We start from the raw sequence: 27,255 nt of genomic DNA on the forward strand, positions 1-27,255 counted from the left end.
ATGTTGGCCAGGATGGTATTGATCTCTTGACCTCGTGATCTGCCTGCCTCGGCCTCCCAAAGTGCTGGGATTACAGGCGTGAGCCACTGTGCACAGCCATTAATATTATTATTACCCAATAAAAAAAATTTGGAAACTTGTCTTCTTTTCCCCTGATTCTGTTTAAATAGCACTGGAGTTACCTGTTTTGAATTTTTTTTCCAAGCGGTCCCTTATGAGTTTTCTCTATGTTTTATTTGTTTCATTTCTTATATTGTATTTTTGCAACTCCTTTAATGATACTTTTCTTCCTGATTAGGTTTCTACTAAAACCAAACAAGCTTTCCATGAATTAGCTTTTAGATTTACTTATTAGTTTAACTGTTCTGTTGTATTGTAACTCATTAATTTATAATTTTATCTTTATTAATTATTCTATTTTTCTTCTGCTTTTTTGTTGTTTTTCTAGTTTTTGAGTTAGATGTTTGATGCTTTTTTAAAAAGCTGTGAATTTTCCTCTGGGTAATACTTTAGCTGTATATTATGGATTCTGATATATAGTGTTTCCATTACATTGTTTTCTAGAAAATCTGTGGCTTTGATTTATATTTGTTTCCTCTTTGACCTAAGATATCCTAAGGAAAAGTTTAACATTTTCCAGAAAGAAAACAAATTTTCTTTGTTTTCCAAGAATGTTGTTCAAATTATTTCTGCTGCTTGGAATTTTTATCATTTTTGTGTGTCCAGTAAATAGTCAATATTTGTACTTGCTCTCTGACCACATAAAAGAATATATTTGTGTAGTTTCTATTAATAGATTACAGTTCAATTCAGATATTAAATGTACATCATTATTCATGATATTTAGGTCTTCTACATCTTCACTTATCTTTTTTCTACTTGCTTTGTCATTAACAGATAAAGTTGAATTAAAGGCTTCTACTACATATGTTTCTCCCTGCTATTCCTTATAGGTTCTGTAATTTTTGCTTCAAGAATATTGCTTTTTAAATTTAATGTGTAGATACTTATAATTACACTCTAGCATTATAAATAGCCTTTTCTTTTTCATTGAATGTAATTTGGGCCTGCATATGTCTAACATGAAAATTATAGCCTTTTTTTGTTTCTTTGTTTGTATTTACAGTTTTAAGTTCCATTTTCAACCTTTATGCATTCTTTGCTTTAGGTGTGTCTCTTTCAGTTAGCATAAAGTTAGGTTTGTCTTTAATTTCACCTGAAGTCTTTTCCTCTTAATAGATGGGTTAAACCAATTGAAAAATAAAACTGACTTATATACTTTTATTTCAAGTATATCCTCCACAAATTTTTTTTAATAGATTAGCTAATATACTTTGGAATTTGTTAAAAAAAAGATTTTTATAAAAAATAATTGTGGTGAAATGTACATAACATAAAATTTATCATTTTGACCATTTTTAAGGGCATAGCTCTGTGGCATAAGGTATACTCACATAATTGTGCAACTATCACCTCCTTTTGATTTTTATTTACTAATTTTATAAATTTGTTTCATCTGAGCTGTCTTATCATGTTTTGTTTTATGTTTTTCTTTCCTTTATTATGAAGTCACTGTATTGTCTGTAGGCTATGTGTATCTGTGAGTGTGTGTGTATATGTGTGTATTATGGTTTTTAAAAAAGTCTATATTTGTGTTCCAGTGGCTATATTTATACGAATAACTTTATGTTAAATTTTTCATTCCATGTGACTCTAGTTCACTAATATGAGCTCTGATAAAATCAGTGCTTTTTCGAGGTTAAGAGATCAAGACGTCTCATCCTGGCCAACACAGTGAAACCCCGTCTCTACTAAAAATACAAAAAATTAGCCGGACGTGGTGGCAGGTGCCTGTAGTCCCAGCTACTCGGGAGGCTGAGGCAGGAGAATGGCGTGAACCCAGGAGGCGGAGCTTGCAGTAAGCCGAGATCGCGCCACTGCACTCCAGCCTGGGCAACAGAGTGAGACTCTGTCTCAAAATAAATAAATAAATAAATGAATAAATAAATAAATAAAGTCAGTGCTTTTTCTTCCTCTGCTACCTCCTTTCCTTCTACTCAATTTTAGTCAGTAGTATTATCTTTTTTCAGATTTATCTTTGTGTTGTTAAACCTGCTTATGCTTCTATTACTTTATTTATTAGCTTTAAATGGTACCATTTGACTTTCAGCTTTTCTTAATAAAGCAATCAGCAAATTTCCTTTACACTCCACACTTACACCTCATTTCCTTTGTTTGTTTATTTGGTTTTTACTTCTAACTTTTCTTATTGTCAGGACATATAACATATTTAAACTTTGTTCTTCAACTCTAATTCTGCCATTGGTTTTAATTTTTGTTCACAGTTATATAAATCTTTGTTCACTGATAGTCCTTCTGTACTATCATCTCTTAGATGACTTTATACTCCAAGAAAAGCTCATGGGAACAATATTACCTGAATATGTCTCTATTACTTAATCTGTACCTAATAATATGAAGATAATGAATCTACTTTGTAGGATTTCTGTGAAGATTAAATAAATTAATATAGTTAAAGCACATAGAACAGCACTCGACACAGAGTGAGCACTTAGCAACTGTTAGCTGTTACTAACCTTTCCCATTCTTTCTCCAAACCTATTCCAACTATCTGAATCAGGTGCCCCTTCTCTGTGAACCTCTATCATAATACTTCTCACACTGTATTGTAATTGTCTCTTTTACTTTCCTTTGTATCTTTGTGCATAGCAGAGTACCTGAAACAGGAAGTATTTTAAATATTTTGAATCAAATGAGTTAATAGAATCTTTACAAATAAGAATATACACTTCTGCTTAGGATGATAATTGGGGGCAAGTGAATCCTGAGCGTGATTTGATAATGACCTAATAATGATGGATTTTATTTCCAGACTTCACTTCTAATGATGATTATGGGAGAACTGGAGCCTTCAGAGGGTAAAATTAAGCACAGCGGAAGAATTTCATTCTGTTCTCAGTTTTCCTGGATTATGCCTGGCACCATTAAAGAAAATATCATCTTTGGTGTTTCCTATGATGAATATAGATACAGAAGTGTCATCAAAGCATGCCAACTAGAAGAGGTAAGAAACTATGTGAAAAATTTTTGATTATGCATATGAACCCTTCGCACTACCCAAATCATATATTTGGCTCCATATTCAGTCAGTTAGTCTACATATATTTATGTTTCCTCTATGGGTAAGCTACCGTGAATGGGTCGATTAATAAAACACATGACCTATGCTTTAAGAAGCTTGCAAACACATGAAATAAATGCAATTTATTTTTTAAATAATGGGTTCATTTGATCACAATAAATGCATTTTATGAAATGGTGAGAATTTTGTTCACTCATTAGTGAGACAGACGTCCTCAATGGTTATTTATATGGCATGCATATAAATGATATGTGGTATCTTTTTAAAAGATACCACAAAATAGGCATCTTTAAAAATATACTCCAAAAACTATTAAGATGATTTTAATAATTTTAATAATACTATAGCCTAATGGAATGAGCATTGATCTGCCAGCAGAGAATTAGAAGGGTAAAATTGTGATGATATTGTATCCCTGGCTTTGAACAAATAACCATATAACTTCTAGTGACTGCAATTCTTTGATGCAGAGGCAAAATGAAGATGATGTTATTACTCATTTCACAACAATATTGGAGAATGAGCTAATTATCTGAAAATTACATGAAGTATTCCAAGAGAAACCAGTATATGGATCTTGTGCTCTTCACTATGTAAATTGTGTGATAGTGCGTTCAGTAATTATTGCTGTAAATGTTAGGGCAGGGAATATGTTACTATTTAGTTTATTGGCAGTATACTCCAAATAGTGTTTTTGATTCAAAAGCAATATCTTTGATAGATGGCATTTGCAATTCTTTTGTATAATCTTTTATGAAAAAAATTGCAGAGAAAATAAAATGTAGCTTAAAATACAGTATCCAAAAAAGTGGAAAAGGGCAAACCGTAGATTAGATAGAAATGGCAATTCTTCTAAAAAGAGTTGCATGCTTATATGAATGGCTTTCCACGTATATACTTAGTCATTCAACAGCTTTTTTTAGAGCCCCATTCTTATTTTTTATACACTTTGAGAGCAAAATGAAAAGAAAAGATATCCTGCAAAAGTTTTGGACTTACCTCAAAGAGGATATGCTTCATTCCTCAAAAGGCCTTCTTCCAAGAATAGTATTTCATAACCCGGAGGTTGGAAAAATCTGGATTTGTTACCAAAAAATCTGAGTGTTTCTAGCGGACACAGATATTCGTCTAAGAGGGGACTAGGTTGTAGGAGTGGTAGTGCCTTGCAAGATAAATCATGGGCTTTATTTACTTGCGAGTGGAAAAATTTTGGAAGGTGCCTTACAGACTTTTTTTTTCTTTTGCGTTAAGTATGTGTTTTCCCATAGTAATTAATTTATAAATGGTGGTTTGATTTCCTCAAGTCAACCTTTGAAAGTATATTTAGCCAAAATATAGCTTAAATATATTACTAGTAATAAATTTAGTACTGTGGGTCTCTCATTCTCAAAATGAGCATTTACTAATTTCTGAACACTGTGCTAGGTCCTGGGAATACCAAATTGAATAAGACATAGTCTATTTTCTGAAGGGTTTATAGCAGAGTCCCCTGTGTTAATAATGAAGGATTGTGTGGTATATGAATAATATATCAATAAGGTTGTTAAAAATAATGAAAAAAGGAGAAGAGGAAGAACATCTTTGTTTTTCTGATTTCATGGGCAGCCTTAAAATTATTTTTGAAGTGTACAATTCAGTGTTGTTTTAGCATATTCACAGGGTTGTATGATCCTCACCATATTTTTGGCCTCTTGAAATCCTGTGCCTATTAGCATCCAATTACCATTCCTTTGTAGCTGAGTCTCCCCCATTCCAGCTTTAAACAATTACCCATCTACTTTCTGTCTTTATAAATTTGTCTCTTTTGGACATTTCACATAAATGAAATAATACAATAGGGTTTTTTGTGCCTAAATAAGCTTCTAAAGAAGAAGAAGGTAAGGAATCATCATTCTGCAAATATTTATTAAGACTTGCTATATTTTATACAGTGTGCTAGGAGCTGGAGATGAAAATATGTGTAGAACATGAATCATATACTTCAGGAATTCGTGGACTAGTGGGAAAGATTAACATATCAATAACAAGTCGAATTGGTGATGTAATAGAAAATGACAGAGGCATTTTTACAGGAGTAAAAGGAGGTAGCATGGACTCTATCTGGGTTTGCATGATGTGAGGAGTAACCTCCTTACACAAAGAGGCACAAGGCTAATGTCCTCTGATGGAATGATTCACCATGCAATTCTAAGGGTGACAAGAATGAAATTTAGGGCCTTGAAGGAATATTTTGATTAAGAGCTGCCAATAAAGCAGAGTGAAGATTAGATTGATGGTAAGAAGTAGGAGATTAATGAGTAAATGGTCACTGGCTTGTTGAGAAGATTAAATGAGATGTACATATAATGTACCTAACACAACGTCTTGTACAAAGTAGCCGTTCAGTAGAGACTAGCTTGTATTATCTCCCTTTGAGGTAAAGAAAACTGTTAGAAATAGTATTTCTACTACTGATAGTATTTCTTCTGCTTATGCCTCCCTTTGAGGTGAAGAATACTGTTAGAAAACATGATGTAGGAGAAATACCCCTGAGAGCCAGTTCTTATTAGTGACTACTGTGCAGAAAAGATGGAGGTTGGTGTAATTAAAGTGAAGGAAAGCCATGAAGCCAAAGTATTACGAAAAAGCATCAATATGAATTTTCATGTTGACAAAGTGGTTATAAAAGATAATTATAAGGATGGTCACTTATAAATATGGTAGTTCTGTGTGACAAAATTTACAGAAGTTGGTATATCGTGTGGAATAAAACAGCATAAGATCCTGAAGGTTTGAACTGTGGGTACATTGGCTCCATGCTCAAGAAATGGCAATGGGGTTGGGAAGTGGTTTCACCTTATGTCCCTTTCAGACACATAAATATTACTTGTGTGAGTATCTTATGCCAGACACTATTCACTGTGTAGTGAGCATGGTGGGTATGAAATGACAACTTTATTGTCTTTTCTGTCAAAGAACTTGTAGGCTGGTTGGCGGAAAGAGACCATTTCAATATGACGTGCTGAGCTAGAGGTACCCTTAGGGCACTACAGAGGCCTAGCTGATGGCTTTTAGCCTGGCTAGACAGTTCAGGGATCTCTAAAAGCAGACGCCTTGAAGGCTCAGTCAAAGACAAAAATGTATTTTGGACAGGGGAAATTGTATGAACAGAAACACAGGACATGAAACTACTTGGTTGGTGCAGGGTATCATCAGCCTAGAACCAGACAGAACCAGAGTGTAAATAAGCCAGAAGGCCATGTCATGGAGGCCTTGTATACCAGTCTCAGGAATTTGGTTGTGGAGAGTTTTTATCGGGGGAATGATGTAATCAGCTTGGAAATGTAGATATATCACTGACTGTGATAGTGAGGAGGAGAATTAAGGTGGACATGATTAGAAGCTTTGTGAATAGCAGAAAGAACATAGATTTTGAAAGCTGACAGACCTAGGTTACTGGAGAAAGTTACTTAACCTTGCTATGTCTTGAGTTTTATCCTCTGCAATATGGAGATAATACTGCTTATTTTGTAGAGTTTTGTGGATTCTTCTGGCATATATAATAGAAAATAAAACAGCTATTATTATTATTGTTGATGGTACTATTTGCTATAGCTGACTAGAAGGAGAAAGACTAATGGGAAGCTATTTCAGGAATCCAGATGTAGTCATGATGGACAGGAAGAGACAAGAGTTACATAGAGGAATTATGGGAAGATAAGAAATGTCATGTTTATGTACTGTTTGCATCCATCGGAAAAGGCATCAGGAAAAATGATCCTTCAGGAAAGAGTGATTATTTTCCTTCAAGAAATTAGAAGAGGAGAGAAATTGGTTTAAGATTAAGAACTCCATGCATAACAGAAATTGGGAGGGAAGACAGGTAGAAATGCTATGGGGTTAGGAAGGAAGAATGCAGAGGTGGATTGCTTAGAATTGAGACATCTGATCAAGACAGAGGGATCACAGCTTTTGCTAACAAAGTACTAGTGGAGGATGCCACTAGGTGAGGTTTAACAAATAATTGTTGACAATAAGCTCCATTTAAAAAATAAACAATTTATGCTTCTTCTTTGCCTAAGTGTCAAATAAAACATTCAGCTTTTTATTTCAAAGTATCCCTGAGTCCCTGTTCCCTTTTTTGTCCTGCTGGCTTTTGGAACTGATTTAGGCTTCCTTAGTCATCTTATGATAGAAAAAATCACCCAGGTATTTCCTACATTCCTTGTATTTTAAAAAAATGTAATGGATGTAATGAATTTTAAGCAAATGTAATGAATACAATGAGCAACTTAGTATATGCTGTTTTCTTCTCTATGCTGGATGTTTCATACATGTTCTTTTCTATACAACTACACAGTCAATTGCTTGAAAATATCAACTCCAAACTCTTTATTTTTGTATACTCCACATAGCACATTGAGAGAGTTTTAAACTTTTGTTGGATGACTGTTTCAAAAGTGTTTTGAAGTAGGCATGTCAGTTGCAAAAAGTTTGCTCAGCAAATGTTATTCTGTCTCCCAGTCTCAGACAATGGGCAGATGATTACATGGCAGCACGTGATTGCTGGGAGTAACAGACAAAAGTAACCAAAAGTGCTCGGTTATCTTGACAGTCAAAATCAAAAGTGTCCCCTATTTTCAGTGACTTAAGAGTTTCTTTTTGTGTTTTTGGTATTGTTGTTAAATAAGTGTTCTCACCTTTGAAAAGGCCAATAAGAATTCAATACAGTATAATGCCTGTGTGCCAAATGAAGGTGCTCCCCCCCCTTTTTTTTAAGTGTGGAGGAGTTTTGATCATAAGAACTTGAAATACCTACAGAATCCTTGATGGTTAAGCAGCTGGTGCCAGCACAAGAATCCCTCAATATGTTCTCTATGAAGCCCCGATCACCAAATGCAAACATTCATGATTCAATATATTTTCATTTTGACTGCCAAAGTTGATCTGTTTCTTAATATATTACATCTAGACTTGGAACTGGAGATGAGAACAGAATATTATCTTCCTCATTTTCGTGTTTTTGTTCAACTCTAATGTCTGCAAATCACTTGCGTATGTAATGATGCTTGGTGTCATAGGAGCAGGCAGGTAACTGTAAATTTGGATAGGAGAAAGCATGCACAACATATTTCACATAGTTTTCTGATTTCAGTTTGTTTTTCCAAATTATTCACTCACTGAGATAGCTTAAAGACGTTATCACAGGGAAAGGCATGGAGATAGTTCTGTGTTGATAGAAAACTTGTAATGTACAGCCATGAGTGAGAAGTCAGGTTCAGATTCTTCACCTTCAGTCCTCCTCTTTCATAAACAGCTCCATGTCCTGTTTTACATATCCTACTTTAAATCTAGATTATAGAAGAATGAATTTCTAGGCAAAGTGACACTTATTTAAAAATACTATTATGTGTCCCTGTGCCCATTAACTTATCCTACCATTTTTCTTCCCTGTGTCCAAACCACCTTTAGAATCTCCTAAATATTTGTAGCTATTGTAAACAGCACTGGAGACTTTGCTAGTTTAAAAGGAGAAATCAACATAATTAAGCCCTCGTTAATTTACTTATCTCTTAGGAGATTATAATTGTATTTTGTTATTAAAAGGGGGACAGAGTACACTGTGCTCTTGCCTTTTTAATTTCCAGACTACCACTTCTCTTGCACTTGACAATACCATGGTCTACCACGTAGTCCCGTGGCTGACAGGAGGAGAATTCTAGGCAGGCCAGTGTTTGAGGAGTGAGTAATTGGACTGTCTTTACCCAGCAACTCACTGTTCTGTAAATGTACCTGAGTTTGGAGAAGTAATTGGCTTTTATAAGGGGTGCGGGGTGGAGGGTTGGGGTGGGGAGAGTGAGAAGGAGGTCAGAGCTTTAGGATATATAATTGGTCTCCACAAAGTTGTTGTGATACTTTTGGAACCACATAATTGTCTTCATTAAGTAAATGTCTGTCATGACAGCCATTACATATGCATTATAATAAAAATTTATTTACTGTGTAAGTTGAAGAAGGTAAAATCTGGATGTAGTTTCTAAACTCTGCTTGGCAATTTTCATATTTAAGCCACTAGAAGAAAAAAACTGGGAGGGAAGCTGACAAGAATTTACTGAAAGAAAAAAAATACTTGGGAGGGAAATTGGCAAGAAGTATGAAAAAGCTTGGGAGGGAAGTAAGCAAATAAATGAGTTAATGACTGTTCTGGAAAATAAACTCTATCATGCAGATATCACATGACTGATTAAATTTGAATTTGACCTCCTGCTTTCCAGGTCTGGTAAAAACTAATCTGTAAGAACTTGAAACTTAGCCTTTGGATGGTCAATCCACCACTGTAGGAGAATTTATGAATGTTCAATGGGGAGAACTGAAAATAAAGAAGTACCATAGGAATTAACATTTGCATTCAGTAGCCAAGACATAATGGACATCTGAAACAGGTATTTGAGGCCAGGTGTGGTGGCTCATGCCTGTAATAAAGGCACTTTGGGAGGCCGAGGTGGGTGGATCACAGGAGGCCAGGAGTTCAAGACCAGCCTACTGAAACACACACACACAAACACACACACACACACTAGCCAGGCGTGGTGGTGCACATCTGTAGTCCAAGCTACTTGGGAGGCTGAGGCATGAGAATAGCTTGAACCCAGAAGGCGGAGGTTGCTGTGAGCTGAGATTGCACCACTGCACTCTAGCCTGGGTGACAGAGTGAGACTCTGTCTCAAAAATAAAATAAAACATATATTTGAAACACATTGAACTATGTCCCTTAAACAAGAATAAACATCACTAAATGACTGTACCTTGAACTACCTGTAATTTTCTCCTGATAGGTAATTAAGCTTGAAAGCACTAACACTTATTTACTGTAATATGAAGCAAAAACTTTTTTTTTAAAAAATAAAGCTATTGAACCAGAACCAAACAGGAATGCCACAGCATTTTGTGAACTAAACTGCTATTTCATTTGAGCCCTAGAACTTGAAAATAAATGCTAGCTAACATCTGTGAACAGAACATACCCATCAGTACTGTGCTAAGCACCTTTCATGAACTGGTCATTAAATCCTCACTTTACATTTATTTAGTGAAAACTTCACCCAGAGTTTGCAGTCAAAGTGAAAATGTGCTGAATTCCAAAAGTGTGAGCTAGGTTTTAGAAGTTAATCACAATTCTGGAACGAATTATTAGCTTAACAAATGAGAGTTCTTATGTCTCTAAAACCAAAATAGCCCTAAGTCTGTCCCTCCCAGTAGGATTTGGGCCAGTCAATGGAACAGTAGTATACAAATATAATTATAGCTGTCTAGGAGCAAACTATCCTATGAAGAGATAATAAAATTAAGACACTTAAGCCATGTTTTCATATTAAAACACAAAGTAAAAAATCATTGTTTTCCAAAGGTAAAAGCCATACTGTATCATGACACATATATCTATGCCCGATGTTTCAACCCTCTTGAAGAATTGAGATTCTCGACTCTACACTCTTAGCGTTTTCTATATTGAACAGATGTCTAATTTAAGGAGGTCATGAGAAATCTTATACTTATTTTTTAATGGTACCTTAGACATAGAAGGAACCTCAGAAATCTCTGGCTGAATCTTTACATCTGCAGATGATCATGTCACTAGGCTTCTGACTCTATAGCCATAGATAAATGTTCATGAAGACATTTCAGGAAGGGAATGTTGGTATTTCTAAAAATTGAGTACAAGTATTCTCTAGACAAAGCAGCTCTTGAAATGGCAGATTGTATTCCCATTATTATATTTCAGAATCAAGACATTAATACCTACTTTTTATTTACCACGTTTAGTTATCCTTGAATTGGATTTTATAAATTAAAGAAATAGATTTCAATAAATGCTTGTTGAGTTCCTAGTATGGACACACTGTGTTTGGCACCAGGGATGTTGCCTCCAAGTATAACAGGAGTTCGTATTTGTAACGAATTTATGATTTACAGATATTTGGGGGGCAAAGATATCATTTGGTAAATACTTATGAGTGCAAACTTTGAACTAGGGACTGGGCCAAACTCTAGGAACATATTTGATGATAGAGACACAATCCCTGTCCTCAAGGAGCTTTCATTCTAGTAGAGAAGATGAAAACCAGTACAGTTTGGTAAATTAGATGATATTGGTTAATGTGGGGTTCTTATGTAAGTCTAGAGAAGTAGCATTTAATCTGGTCTTAGAAGGTCAGGAAAGATTTCCCTGGAGGAAGTGACATTTAAGCTGAGAGAGGATGGATAAATAGGAGTCATCTGAGTGAACAACAGGGAGAACATTCCAGAAAGAGAACAAAATGTATGAGGCCTGATGCCAAGAGAGAACATTCATTGCATTGGGGAACTATAGTCAGTTCTGTGTGGCTGGGATGTAGAATGAAATGAGCCTGGACCCAAGAGAGCACTTTGCCCTTTGGGGAAGCTGTAGGTATTACAGTAAGGTTGGAGTCTGGAAAGAAAGGGGTATATTGTGAGATCTGAATTGGGAGAGGACAGTTATATCAGGACCTTTATATGCTCCAGTAAGAAGACTGAACTTTACATTTGGGGCCATGGGACTCACTGAAGGGCATTAAATTTGAGAGTGGTGATATGACCAGATTTGCATTTTACAAAGATTGTCATTGACTGCAACATGAAGTATGGAGTATTGGAGGAGCAGCAAGGCTGGTGGCAGGGAGATCATTTAGGAGGCTGTCGCAGGGCTTTAGGTGAGGGGTGATAATGACTTGCCAGATAGGAAGGAGTAAATTGCTTCCTGGTGGATAATTAGAAGATTGAATGGATGGACTTGGTCACTATTTGGTATAGAAGGGGAAAAAAAGGAGATGTCAAAGATGATGCCAATTTTTAAAAGTAATTTAACTTATTTATTTTTAAATATTTTTTTAGCCTTATTTAGGTATAATGGACAACAATTGTAGGTATATGTCATTTATAGCATGATGTTTTGATTTATGTATACATTGTGAAATGACTACCATAGTCAAGCTGATTAACATATCCATCACTCACATAATTAACATTTTGTGTGTGTGCAGTGAGAACATCAGGATCTACTCTCTTGAAGCAATTTTCAAGTATAGAATACATTTGTTACCAACTATAGTGGCCACATTGTACAATAGAGCTCCAGGACTTATTCATCTTGCCTAACTAAAACTTTGTACTCTTTGACCAACATCTTCCCATTCGTCTCTCCTCCCCATGCCAAGTTTCCATCTTGGTCAGTTGGATGGATAGTAGTACTATCTGCCGAGGCAAGTTGGTAGGGTGAAAACAATGTGTTCCCTTTTGGAAATGCTGAGGTGACCAGGGAACTTCCAAGGGAATCTGTCTGGATCTAGAGCTTAGAAGAGATGTTTGGGCTGGAAACAGACATCAGGTAATCTTCAGCATGTGGATTGTAAATAAAGTCACAGGAGTGGATGATATCACCAACAGTGAGTGTAATATAAGAAGACTGGACTGAGGACAGATTTCCAAGGAATTTCAATACTTAGGAAGTATGCAGAGAAAAGAGGGGCTGTGAAGGACACCAAGGAGACTAAGAGCCAGGAGGGAAAACTTTCAAGAGAGTATTGCATCATGGAAGAGAAGAAGAGATAACATTTTAAATGATACGCAATGCTCAATAATGGTATCCACTTTGGAGAGGCCAAGTAAGATTCCTAAGTACCCATTGGATCAAGGTCCTTAATCTTACAAAAACTTATGCAAATCAGTAATAAAGAGATGATAACCCGATAATCAAAAATAGATAAAGCATATAAGAAGAAAATGAATTAAAAGTATTCAAAGTATTCAACATATACAAATGTGCTCAATCTGATATATAATGAAAGAAAAGTAAAACAACAATGGGCATGACTAAATAACAGCATGAGGGAGGCTGCGGAGAGGGAGCATTTGAAATTTCAGTACGGAAGAGAAAAGGTGACTTATAGAAAAAGGAGACAGAAACCATAGAACATGTTTGGAGGATAAGACTCAAACAGGTAGTGGGGACCATTTTCTGGAGTAGGATGAATACAGGTAATGTGTGTGGATGCAAATATGAGGTAGGATGTAATGGGAAGTTAAGCGAATTCATATTTAATCATTCATTCAAAAATACTTAATTGAGCTACTGCTGTGTGGCAAGCATCATTCTACAAACGAAGGACACAGTGATAAGCAAGCCAGTTTGTACTGTCATGTAACTTACATTCTACTTTGAGAAGACAGATTATAAATAGGTTAAAAAGTCAATAATATGATGTTTCAGCATTAACAATAAAAAATTAGGGTGATGTATAGAGTGCCAGGGAAAGTGCTTTCATGGACCTCTTCATTCTTTCCTCTCCTGGTGTCATAAGCTACTCCTTCATCCATGCTGCCACTTCTCTTTGTTTATGTTTCCAGTATAGTACTCATCACATTATTACTATAGAGCCTTCTACCTGATGAGGGTGAAGGTGTCCATCTCCTTACTTAAAAAAAAAAAAAAAAAAAAAAAAACTCGAGAAACAAAAAAAAGAGGCAGAAATACAGAAGGTCCTCCACTAACTTTCATGTGCCATGTAACCAGTGACATCCAATTATTTTACAGCACTCTAGCTATAGAAGGGTTTGGGAAGCGTAGTGCTTACTGTTCTAGCCTTTGTAGCACAGGAAAGGGCCTGGAAGGAAAGGAATTGTGTCTTCAGCAGTTGCTTTTCTTTTTTTAAAAAATTAATTAATTAATTAATTCTTTTTTAAGTATATTTTATTATTATTATACTTTAGGTTTTAGGGTACATGTACACAATCTGCAGGTTTGTTACATATGTATACATGTGCCATGTTGGTGTGCTGCACCCATTAACTCGTCATTTAGCATTAGGTATATCTCTTAATGCTATCCCTTCCCCCTCCCCCCACCCCACAACAATCCCCGGAGTGTGATGTTCCCCTTCCTGTGTCCATGTGTTCTCATTGTTCAATTCCCACCTATGAGTGAGAACATGCGGTGTTTGGTTTTTTGTCCTTGCGATAGTTTACTGAGAATGATGATTTCCAGTTTCATCCATGTCCCTACAAAGGACATGAACTCATCATTTTTTATGGCTGCATAGTATTCCATGGTGTATATGTGCCACATTTTCTTAATCCAGTCTATCGTTGTTGGACATTTGGGTTGGTTCCAAGTCTTTGCTATTGTGAATAGTGCCGCAACAAACATACGTGTGCATGTGTCTTTATAGCAGCATGATTTATAGTCCTTTGGGTATATACCTAGTAATGGGATGGCTGGGTCAAATGGTATTTCTAGTTCTAGATCCCCAAGGAATCACCACACCGACTTCCACAATGGTTGAACTAGTTTGCAGTCCCACCAACAGTGTAAAAGTGTTCCTATTTCTCCACATCCTCTCCAGCACCTGTTGTTTCCTGACTTTTTAATGATGGCCATTCTAACTGGTGTGAGATGGTATCTCATTGTGGTTTTGATTTGCATTTCTCTGATGGCCAGTGATGATGAGCATTTTTTCATGTGTTTTTTGGCTGCATAAATGTCTTCTTTTGAGAAGTGTCTGTTCATGTCCTTCGCCCACTTTTTGATGGGGTTGTTTGTTTTTTTCTTGTAAATTTGTTTGAGTTCATTGTAGATTCTGGATATTAGCCCTTTGTCAGATGAGTAATTTGCGAAAATTTTCTCCCCGCAGTTGCTTTTCTTTATGGGGAAGTTCTATAGCCCAAACAATATTTTAGGAATTTTCATCTATTGTCAATATGCAAACTGGAAGGGGACAATGAAAATGTTGTGGTTAGAATTTTATGAAATATTGTTATTCACATTTTAAAGTAAAAAGGGGGAATGGTTAAGAGACTTGTTTAAGATCACATGTCTCATAATTGGTGGGACCAGCAATACAATCCAAATCTCACTACTTATCTTTTTGCTATGCCCTATTAGTGTTCATATTAGAAGAGAAATTCTATCTCAGACACTAATGATTTGTTCTTTGAACACCAATGACTTTAAGTTAGAACTTCATACTAGTTAATTTAATTATGGGGTAGCAGTATTATTAAACTATCAAGAGTATAAATTTTCTATTTATAAAGGAGATTATGATACCAAAGATTAGTGAACTAATGATATTGAGAATTCTGACATAATTTTGAAAAATATTTGCAGGATATTTAGTTTTGTGTAAAGGGTGCTTTCAAGCTACCATAATCCTAAGTAAGTGTATATTTGGGAAAACCACCCATTCTAACACACTTGAAATTTAAATAAGTCAGGAATTTTTTTTCCAGATCTTCTCCCACATTATCTTCTTCTTTTTCCTCTCCCCTTGGGAAAGAATCTCTTCGTGCCTCATAATATCAGATTTAAACTATGGAAGTCCAGGTGGTGGACAGTCAGCAAAGGGGAAGATGAGAAGCTTGTGTTACAAAGCCAGCTCTTGACAGAATAAGGATCTGGTAGGAACTTCAGAAGTAATGGGTAGGTAAGTATGAAGGCCAGCTCCTAAGATCTAAATTACAAAGCAGAAGACTTATTTACTAGGGAGCTGGAAAACATGTTAGGAAATCCAGAGGAGGAACAGATTTCAAGATAGCACAATAATATAGCAATGAAGTACTGATAAAAGAGTTTTTTCTCACGGATTGGATTTATTCTAGCGTTTTAGGCAGCATTTGGGCATTTCTAAATGGTCAGACTTAGAGGAGATAGCTAAGGAATTAGCAGCTGCTAAATGCCAATTCTTAGACCAGTTGAATCAAAATCATCTAAAAAGCTTTCAGAAACCAAACTTTTTAAGGGCCATTTGAGAGATTCTCAAATCTGGAATCCAGAAATCTATAGCTAGGTAAGTTTAAGGTAGAGCCAGAATAAGAAAAATAAAATAATTAGTTTATTTCAGGTATCTTTTCCAATATTACTTCTGAACCTACCCCAAACACCTAATCACTGCATTCTATAGCCATTCTTTTAAAAATGGTTATTAGTTTTCAAAAACAAATACAGATCTGCACACATACAGAAATAAACATTAGAGTCATAAAGATATTAAACAGAGTTATATATACTTACAACTTCATACACATATATTATATATAAAACCGAATATTAAGTGTTTGATATTAGTGACAAAATCTGTAACATCCATTATATTAGTGCTTTTTGTACTTTTTGTTTGGTCTAGTAAAAATTGCATTCGAATTTGAGTTTTCTGCTATATATTTGGTCAGTTCCTATCAGTGAAGGAAAAACCTTTTTTTATTATTTTATTATTTTTCTTATTTTTTGAGATGGAGTCTTGCTGTGTTGTCCAGGCTGGAGTGCAGTGGCATGATCTTGGCTCACTCCAACCTCTGCCTCCGGGGTTCAAGCGATTCTCCTGCCGCAGCCTCCTGAGTAGCTGGGACTACAGGCACCTGCCACCAGGTCCGGCTAATTTTTGTATTTTTAGTAGAAATGGGGTTTCGCCATGTTGGCCAAGTTGGTCTTGAACTCCTGACCTCAGGCGATCTGCCTGGCTTGGCCTCCCAAAGTGCTGGAATTACAGGTGTAAGTCACCATGCCTGGCCCCTTTTTATTTTTTAAGCTGTTTGAAGATTCTTAGTTCTCATGCTTTCTAGTGGTGATTAATCTTTAGCCAGTATTTCTATATACAGCTATTTGTAATCATGTTTGACTTAGGTCAACAAATGATCTTTCCTTAAAAAACAGAACCCCAATTTTAATTTCTGAATTATTTATTATCTATTTTCTGCTGTGGAAGTTGAATTATGTTGATATATATCATACAGGGCCATGTAACACTCTCAGCTACACATTCACATGTATAGTAGCTGTATACAAAAATGTTACTTCATTCTCTCTCTCTTTATAATACTCTCTTGGCTCTCTTACGTTCTCTCACACACTCTACTCTTCCCTTCCTCTGTTCTTTCTACCTGTTCCCTCTGCTCCTACCACACTTACTCCCCCCTTGTCCATTTTCCTTGTGCATAAAGGACAACACAAGTGCTTAGTAATTATTAAATATTAATAACAATGACACTAACCACCCAATGATTTAGTGTTAATGACATGCTTTATTGAATGGCATTACCTCTAAAGTTCATGTTTCCTTTACCCAACCAAGCTTCTTACCCTCCTCCCTTACCACAAGCATCTATATTGTCAAGATTGTTATAAAGAGTAATAAGCCAGCCATTAAAAGAGGGTTTATGGTATTTTCCTATCTACAAAGTCACAGGAAGCTCAAATGTACTCAGTAAATATTGCAAAATTACACAGGACCATTAAATGTAACACTCCACCCTTTCTCTCTCTCTCTGTCTCTCTTTCTGTCAATATAGCAACACCCTATATCATTGCCCTGTTGTATGTGCAAATCAGAGTTAATAAGCTTTATATTAGCAATTACTCCTTAACAACTTCTGGTTTGTTTGGTCCAGCCGAATAATGTAAGCACTTAAAAAATAAAATTATAAACATTTATGTGAAAAATGCATATATCACATTGGATATGTTGTTATGCACTCCTTAGTAATAAAGTAAGTTAATCTTTATTGCACACTTATTATATTACTTTGACCCTCTCTAGTACTCTTTATCTAAGTATTCTCAAGTGCTTTACAATCTCAAACAGACCCAATGTATTGTATGCACAGAATCCTTTGAAGCTGACATTTGCCTTTCTGACCAGCTTGTTGTAAAGGAAATCAGCCAAAAAAACAAGTATCTAGATGAGTAGCTCAAACATTAGTACACATAGTAATCACAGGTCAAAATGCAGATAGATTATCCTGTCCAAATTCTACTGAGTAAGAGTAGGTGAAGCATTTTTAAATAAGCTCCCCAGGTGATTCTGAAATTGGTCCAAAGACCACATACTAAGAACTAATGATCCAAATAATTTGACTTTTTATCTATAGATTAAACCATGCTGAGGAAATTATTAAAAATTGAAATGGCAGTGGAGGATGGTTTGAAAGAAAGGTTTTTCAGGGCCCTTTCAACAAGCAAATTAATTGAACACAATATTAAAACTCTATATTTGATTTAAGACTAAGGCCTTCATTGTTTTTAAATCTCAGTAATTTTTATGTAACAGGTCAATTCATACCCAGCATCTTAATTCCAGTGAATGATTTCCCACAACAATTTTTGTGGATAACTCCAAGGGAACTCAAAGGAAGTTGTAGTGTGAACAAAGAGAAGTAGAACTTGTCCCTGTGTGTAAGGCTTCTCTAAGCAGCACAGGCTCCCATACTGCTTTTTTAAAAAATTATGATAGCACCAAGTGGAATTAATTTTTTTTAGATTATACTTTCATGGAAGGGAAGATCTACTGTGAAGGCTGGAAAACCAACACTCTTAAGATAAATACATTACCAGATTTGAGCGCTCTTAGTAATCAGCAAAGATAAATGTTTAACAGTGCATACAAAATGAAGTGTTTTATGTTAAATCAAATAGAGAAAGCCAAACACTAATAACATGGTTACAAATGAACAATAAATTAGGTAATCAGAACAGGTACAGACATTAATAGCAGGATATTGGTATTATTAATGTATTTTGTTTAAAAATAATGAACTTAATTACAATTCTCTTCATCCTACCCCCACTATTTTATTTTATTCCAGATTCAGCAGCTTCATGTCATGATCTCTGAAACACTTATTATTAAAGTTATCCAAATGTACACATTTCTCTTTATATAAATGTTTCAGTCCAGAAAAGGAGGCCAAATACATTAGCTCAGAACAACAAATCTTCTCAGATGTGGGAATCTTTTATTTTCACACTTTTAAAGGTAATCTGTGTTCCTAGTGTCTGTTATAGACAGAAAACTTTCATATGACAACATTCCTATTTTCTTAACTGCCTTGACAGGGGCCAAGACAAATTCTAAGAAGGACTTTTTACCCTATTCTTCTTACCATCATTCTTTCACAAAACCCCCAGCTTTAGACAATCACTATTATGAATTTGACATGTACTTTTCCAATCCATTTATATAAATTTACACCCATATATACATATAGTTATCTATGAACAATATTTAGTAGCTTTTTTATGTGTGGCTTTAAAATTTACATAAATTGTATAATTTGTGCACATCCTTCTTTAATTTGCCTTCTTGGCTACGGTTATCTTTTTCAGATCTAGCTATGCTGCTGGTATGTAGAATTCTATTTCATTCTTTTTTCATTGTTGTTTTGTACCCATAACGTGTCACATTTTATTTATACCTTCTGTTCCTGATGGATATTTAGATTCTTCCAGGATTTTACTCAATACTGCAATGAAAATATTTGAATTTTTCTCTTTTGCACATATTCAAGAGACTTTTCTGACATATATATCTATAGGTGAATTGTGTGTTCATAGGATACATACACACATTTTAAATTTCACTGGATACTGCCAATTTACACTTTGAAATAGCCATACAATTTATAGTACCACCAGCCACTTATGAAAGTTCCCACTTCCTCAAATCTTTGAAAGTTCTTGTTATTAACAGACATATTAATTCTTGCCATTCTGATTTGTAAATCAGAATCTCTATTGTTCTATCTCTAGTTCTAATTTGCAATTCTCCAATTACTTGTAAGATGCTATATATTTTCATGTTTGTTAGTCATTCTGATTTCATATCCTTTGCCGATTATCTTTTTGGTAAGTTATTGTGGTGGCCATGAGATGTGCCTTACAGAGGCCTTGCTGGAGGGAATGTGATTGAATGAGAGCCCCAGATGCTGTGTATTAAAATCCTTTGTCTCAAGATTTCTCCTTGCACATGAATGAATGAGTACAGCTGGGATACTAAAGCAGATGTGTATTTGGGAGATATGAGACTTCTTTAGTGGCTGAGTTTTGGCTAATAATGACTTTGCCAAACCTTTCTCAGACTGCTCAGTGTTCTAACATCTTCCATCCAGCCTTCTACCCTTCTTTCCTTTACTAGGGGATTGAATTTACATTGAGGTCTCATAGCCTCCTCTGCCTCCCTCCTTATTTCCTTTTATACAAATATTTCCCCTAATAAATCCTTGTACATTTAGTACCACTTTGCTATTTGCAACCTGCAGGTCCTGGACTAACACAGTTCTATACATTGCATTACCATTCTCTAGAGTGGGATCTTTTGTTGTAGAGAGTTTTAAAATTTTTATGTAGTCACTTTTATCCATATTTTTCTTTATGGTTTATATTTTTATGTCTTTAACATATCTTTTCTAACAGAATTCATAAATATATTATTCTATATTGCCAAAAGTTTGAAAGTTGCAATCATTAGAATTAATTTTTGTATATTGTGTAAGTTAAGAATCTAATTTCATTGTTTTCCATATGGAAAGCCATTTGTCCCAAGATAATTTTTTGAGTAGTCTCTCCTTCCCCTAATTGTCATTCTGACATCTTTTTTCTAGGTTCTGATCTATGCATGTGTTTCTTTATGGAAGAGTTGACCCTTTGTATCTGCGAGTTTTGAATCCATGGATTCAATCAACCACAGATAGAAAATATTTAGAAAAGCAGCAGAATTGAACATGTACATACATTTTGCTTGTCATTATTCCCTAAACAATATAGTATAACAACTATTTATGTAGCATTTACATTGTATTAGGTATTATAAGTAATCCAGAGATGATTTAAAGTATACAGGAAGATGTGCATATGTTACATGCAAATACTACCCCATTTATATAAGGGTCTTGAGCATTCATGGATTCTGGTATCCACAGAGAGTCCTGGAACCAATTCCCCACAGATGCCAAGGCACAACTGTATTTATTCTATCATCTACTTGTTTAATCTCACATCAGTATCTACTTTTGAAATAACAATAACTTTATTATTTAACTTTTTTTATCACTTAGGATTAGAGAATTTCCTCTGGTGAGGCATCATAGTGTCTCAAGCTGGCCATAAAGACAAGTGAGGGCTAGGATCAGTAAGACTGGGCAGAGGAAGATACAACAGATCTCCTACGCATGAAGCAAAAGTGCAGCTCAGAAGCCAGCTCTTTCATTAAGTTGTCCTCTATACCCTCACTAGATTGTAAGCTCTTGAAATCAGAGGCTATACCTTAATTGTCTCTGTTATCTACAATACTTCACTCACTGCTTGGAACATATTGCCTGCAATAATTAAGCCTGCCCTGGCTTCCAAAGCATAGAGCAAATCACACTTCTCCCCTTGCCTTTGAGAAGCTCACAGTCTTCGAAGGTAGAGATATGTGAACAGATAAGAAAATGGATGACACGAGAACAGAAATGCATGACTGTCAGAGAAGTCATTGGAGACTTTACAGAAGAAATTAAATTTTTATTGATCTTGAAAGAGTTTGCCAAATGAAGTAGAGGACAGGCATTTTAGACAAAGGGAACAGGAAATGTGAAAACACAAAGTGATGGAAGGCATGGTGAGTTTGGAGAACTATAAAACTTCAATGTGGCTGAAGGGTAAGGTGGATATAGAGGAGTGCTGGGAGGTGAGGCTGAAGAAATAAGCTAGGAAATGTCTTTTTATGCCATTTTTTAAAGTTTGGACTTTATTCTGAAGTTCACATGGATCCAATATTTTTTGTTTTGTGTTGTTTTAAGCAGAAGCATGACATGATCAGCTTGAATGATGAACAACTTGAATTGTTTAAAGTGGATCACACAGTCTACTGTTTTACAGTTATTCTTTGACCAAGATATTCTTTATTAACTGAGGAAAAAATGGCTTTCCTGAATTTTGCAGTCATGAGATATATGATAAGCATTCTTGATTTATCATCTTCAATCCTGTTACATAACATAATAACCATTGTAATTACCTTTAGCAATGCTTTCCTCAGTATTATTTAATGGCCTACAAAATGTGACTTTCATTTGCAAATATAGTACATCTAACAAGAATTTACCACAGCTGCTCTGCAAAATACCAATACAATTGACCCTTGGACAATGTGGGGGTTAGGGGTGCTGATTCCCCATGTAGTTGAACATGTTACATAACATAATACATAACCATTGTTATTATGTAACAGGATTGAAGATGATAAATCTTTGGAAAGTGGGGCAAATAAATTCTTATGAATTCCATATCTTCCACATATGTTTTACTTTTTTGATAAGAAGTAGTAACCTAGTTCAGAAAGAAAATAATCATCCCCTTTTACTTATGCAGGATACCAAGTCTATCTTAGCACCATAATAGTGAATGATAGGAATCAAGCTCTATGAATACATTCACATGTACATATATATGGCTATATAGGACACATGCATGCACATATACATATATACACTTGCTTATATGTGTATATACATGTACATGTATGTATGTATATTCAAATGTATATGTTTATATAGCCAAGTTATTGTACAGTTGGCCTTTGAACAACACGGGTTTGAACTATGCAGGTCCACTTATACATATATATATTTTTTTCCATTTCTGCCACCCCTAAGGCAGCAAGGCCAACTCCTCCCCTTGCTCTTCCTCCTCAGCTGACTCAACATGAAAACTGTGAGGATGAAGACCTTTATGAAGATTCACCTTCACTTAATGAATAGTACATACATTTCTTTTTCCCCATGGTTTTCTTAAAAACATTTTCTTTTCTCTAGCTTGCCTTATTGTAATAATATAATATGTAATACATATACCAAATATGTGTTAATTTACTGCTTATGTTATCAGTAAGGCTTCTGGTCAACAGTAGGCTATTGCTAGTTAAGTTTTTGGTAGTTACAAGTTATATGTAGATATTCGACTGCATGGGGAGTCAGCACCCCAACCCTCGTGTTGTCCAAGAGCGTTGTCCAAGGGTCAGTTGTAATTGGTATTTTGGATATCAGCTGTGGTAAATTCTGGTTAGATGTACTATATTTGTAAATGAAACTCACATTTTATAGGCCATTAAATACTATTGAGGAGAGCATTTCTAAGGGTAAAATCTTGTCTAATGCTTGAAACATCTTCAGTTTCCTGTCAGTTTAGATCTTTTTGAAGTAATTCTGAAAATCTCTCTTTTAAGCTAAATTTAACACAACCAAATAGCCAAATATTTAAATTCCACTAATGAAGATATCTAAATTTCTGTTAAAAATTTAAGATATATGTTAAACCCTTCTAATATAACTCTTCTCTCAGTCAAACTTTTTTTTTTTAACAGTTGCTTTGCTTCTTCTTTCAAAGTCATACTTCAACAAGGTTGCTATTGAAAATGTCTGACTAAACATGTTAGCTATATGATAATATGGCTGGATAAGAGGTAAATATAGAAAATGTGGCTTATTTTCTGCTTGCAATAACCCTTTGGGAATTAAAATGGAAACCTAATAACTATTTGATTCATAATAGTAGCCAACCATAAAATATTTAGACATACATCTACTAAGAAATTTATAAGACATATATGGAGAAAATTCAATTGAATAAACCATTATTGAAGTATATAAAATAAGACCTGGATGAGTAGAAAGATCATAATTTTTAATAAAATTTTGCATCTTAAAAAGTGAACCCTATCCAAATATATGCACATTTAACAAAATTATAAATACATCCCAATGAGGTTGGCTTTGAAATTTTGTTAATTGGAACTTAAATTTCATATAAGAAGAAAAAATAAAGAAAAGAGTACATGCTTTGTAGACAAATTGCCTTAGTCGGAATCCTGGCTCTATTATCTATTAGCTATGTTATCTTTGGGATGACATTCATCTTTTCTTATAGATATGCTTAAAACAGTGCCTGACATATAGTAAGCACTAAATATCCATTAGCTATTCTTATTATTGTTATTAGTATTGTTAATATTTGTTATTATATGGAAGACTAAATGACAAAAGAGAGTCAAGAAATTTATGAATAAGATTTATACTTTGTTAGATATTAGAGCCATTAAAAAAAAAAACAAAGTGCCAAAAAACCTAGCACAATGTCAATATAGGAATAAAAAAATGAATCAGAGGAAACAAACAGAAAAGCCAGAAATGGATCTTAAGAAATATGAGAATATGATATATAATAGATGCTAAATGAATTCAGTATAAAAAATATTAATTTAATAAATCATGCTTGCTATCCAAGTAAAAGAAAATGAGATTAGATTCATATCTCATACCAAATATAACATAAATTGTACTTTGATTAAATTTTTTAATTAAAAAAGAGCAATAATATTTGAAAATAAATATAGGATACTCAATGTATAACCTGAAGGTTGGGTAGTACTTTTCAACAAATATAGGAATTTGTCACTTGAAATACTAGAAGAGAAAAAGACAGCAAACAAATACAGGAATTCCAATTTCAAACAGATATAATGATTTCATGAAATGTTAACTGTGCACATGATAGATGGTCTATGGATAGTGTAAAAGAAAAAGAGAAAAGAAAAAATGTTTTTTAACATATGCAGCAAAAAATGTTTTTAACATCTATTACATACAAATAAAAATGAATGTATAACACAGACTTAAATAAAAGTAGGCATTTCACAGGAGAGCAATTCAGATGGCCAGTGTTTACAATTTCATAGGTATTAAGGAAAATACAAATTAAAATGGCAAATTAGCAAAAATTGAGGTGTGATTATATTAATATCTATTGGTGGTGGTGATTATGGTGAAAAGGGTACTTTCAAAGCTTGCTAATGTAAATATAATTCTTTTGGTTGTTTTGTAAAGGAACCTGACAATATCTTTTAAAAATAAAGAAAATGCATACTTTTGACCTAGCCATCCCATACATGAGAGTATGTCTTAGAAAAATAAGATCACAAAATCATAGAGATTTATGTGCAATGATATTATTAGTAGGTTTTTTTTATGAGGAGGGGTGTGGATAGTAAATGCCAGGGTAAATCACATAGCATCTAATAAACGTATTTATGAACTACAAAAGCTTACACTTTCAGTCTAGTCTAGTCCAGACTGCAAATAAATGTGAGCAAGTGAATTCAAGCACAGAAGTGCTTGAAGGCAGGTATCATCAATCTACTTTCTTACAGTATCCTGATATTGACTTATCAAGAAGGTTACTGTGGTGTTGATTATTAAAATATTTATGTATCTAGGTATTTTTCATTCAGTAGTATGTTATTCAATTAGCAACAAGTGTGGGGATTTAAAGATATTCTTGTTTGTTTTTACTGCTGAAACATATTCTAGTGGAAATTTCAAAAAAACGATTAGTCATCCTAAAAGCAAGATACATTTTCTCAGAAAAGACAAGGTAAAGAACTTGTATATCCTCCCTCAATTCGTTTCTAAGGTAATAAGATGAATAAAAATATAGCACAATTTAGCATTGTAAAATAAAATTAATTGGTCATCTCTAGTGTGGTCGTGCTTGGAAGGTGAAAGAAGCCAAGATCTTGTCTGGGAACATCATGTCTACCTTGACCTCACCCTTAAGAATCCTAGCCTTTAGTTTAAAATCACATGGCTACATACATACCAACTTCAACAACAGTACATCTGGCAAGGTCATGCAAACCTGGGACTTGAGCTTCTGATTCTAAGTCCAGTGCTTTTTCTGTACATCATCTCTTGTATATTTTTTATGATGATATGCTATTAAAAGCTATGTGATCAGGCCTTAAAAATCTGCTTCTTTTTGTAATGGTAGAATGGGACATATTATCACGTCAGGTAAACATTCTATTCAAGGATAAATGGAAATGAATGTCATATATAGATCACTGACAAACATCTCATTACAAAATTATGAGTTACCAATATTTGAGTGTATATTATGGGCCAGCCCTTTATATTAAATTACTTCAAATTTTTACAACTGTTAAAGGAAGATATTATTATACCCATTTTATAGATGGACAAGTTAGGGCCAGAAAAGACTTCCTCAAAGCTGTTAGTCCAGTAATGGAGACAGGGCTAGAAAACAGGTCATTTTGCTCTTTGACTAATGTTACTACTCATGTTTTGTATTTTGTTTAAAGTTTTATTTTATTTTACTTTATTTTTTGAGACAAGGTCTTACTCTGTCACTCAGGCTGGAGTGCAATGGAGTGATCACGGTTCATTGCAGCCTTGACCTCCTGGGCTCAAGCGATCCTCCCACCTCTCAATCTCCAGAGTAGCTAGGACTGCTACAGGTGCGTGCCACCATACCTGGCTAAATTTTGCATTTTTTGTGGAGACAGGGTTTCATTATGTTGCCCAGGCTGGTCTTGAACTCCTGGGCTCAAGCGATATACCTGCCTTGACCTCCCAAAGTGCCAGTATTACGGGCTTGAGCCACCATGTCCGGCCAAGCTTTATTTTAGAATTAAAAAAAATTCCACTTGGATGTTACATTTTATCTCATTGCTTTATATTTATAGAATTACTTTATAAATGCCACTTTCTTAATTTTCATAGTTAGCACTCTTTATGAAACATAAACTATTATTGGACCCACGTTTTTGTTAGAGGAATTGAGTCAAAGAGCTGTTAAGTAACTGAGATTTCACAATAAGCCAGACAGACCAGGGTTCAAATTCTGGGTCTCACATTATCCAATTCAATATTCCAGCTTTGTTACTTATTGAGCAACCACTACAAGCACAGTTTACATGACATCTGATAGCTCTCAAAATGGATTTTACAAATATAATTCAGATTTCAACTCAGCAGTGACTCAGGAGCAAGGACACTTGGATGCATTTCTTTATGGCATTTTTCCCAGGGTACAAACAACCTGGAAGATCTCCCAAGTACGGGGGAAGGTTTCACCCTGAGGAATCCCACTCCCTCTAATCTGGGACAAGGGGGAGGAGAGTACTGTCTCTTATCAGCCATCTCCCCAGGGAGGCCTGGACCCTCCTGGAATGCATACCATGGCTTACTGACTGAAAGTGTTGAAAAGACCAGGCACTGGGACACACGACACTACTCTTAAAATAAAAAAGAATCAGAGTAGCTTGTGGTTATAATTGAAATGGACAGATTAACATGGTACCAAGAAACTATTAGCAATTCCTTCCCTAAATCCCTCATTTTCTTAAAGCATTTTCTCCTTTTCCTCAACAAGCTTTAAGTTAGGATTTGAAGAATAATAAGACTAAAAGGAGGGCTGTTTCTGGTCTTTG

The 27,255-nt window shown here is 34.8% G+C and overlaps 1 protein-coding gene across 1 annotated transcript in view; it reads left to right on the forward strand.

The window, feature by feature from the left end:
* Window positions 1-27,255, forward strand: part of CFTR (CF transmembrane conductance regulator) — a 185,195-nt gene that overhangs the window by 72,290 nt on the left and 85,650 nt on the right. The window contains exon 11 of the mRNA XM_003261240.2: window positions 2,894-3,085. Coding sequence (XP_003261288.2) covers window positions 2,894-3,085 — 192 coding nt within the window. The remainder of the gene's footprint in view (window positions 1-2,893; window positions 3,086-27,255) is intronic.

This window comes from Nomascus leucogenys, chromosome 13, assembly GCF_006542625.1.
Source record: "Nomascus leucogenys isolate Asia chromosome 13, Asia_NLE_v1, whole genome shotgun sequence".
Lineage (NCBI taxonomy): Eukaryota > Metazoa > Chordata > Mammalia > Primates > Hylobatidae > Nomascus > Nomascus leucogenys.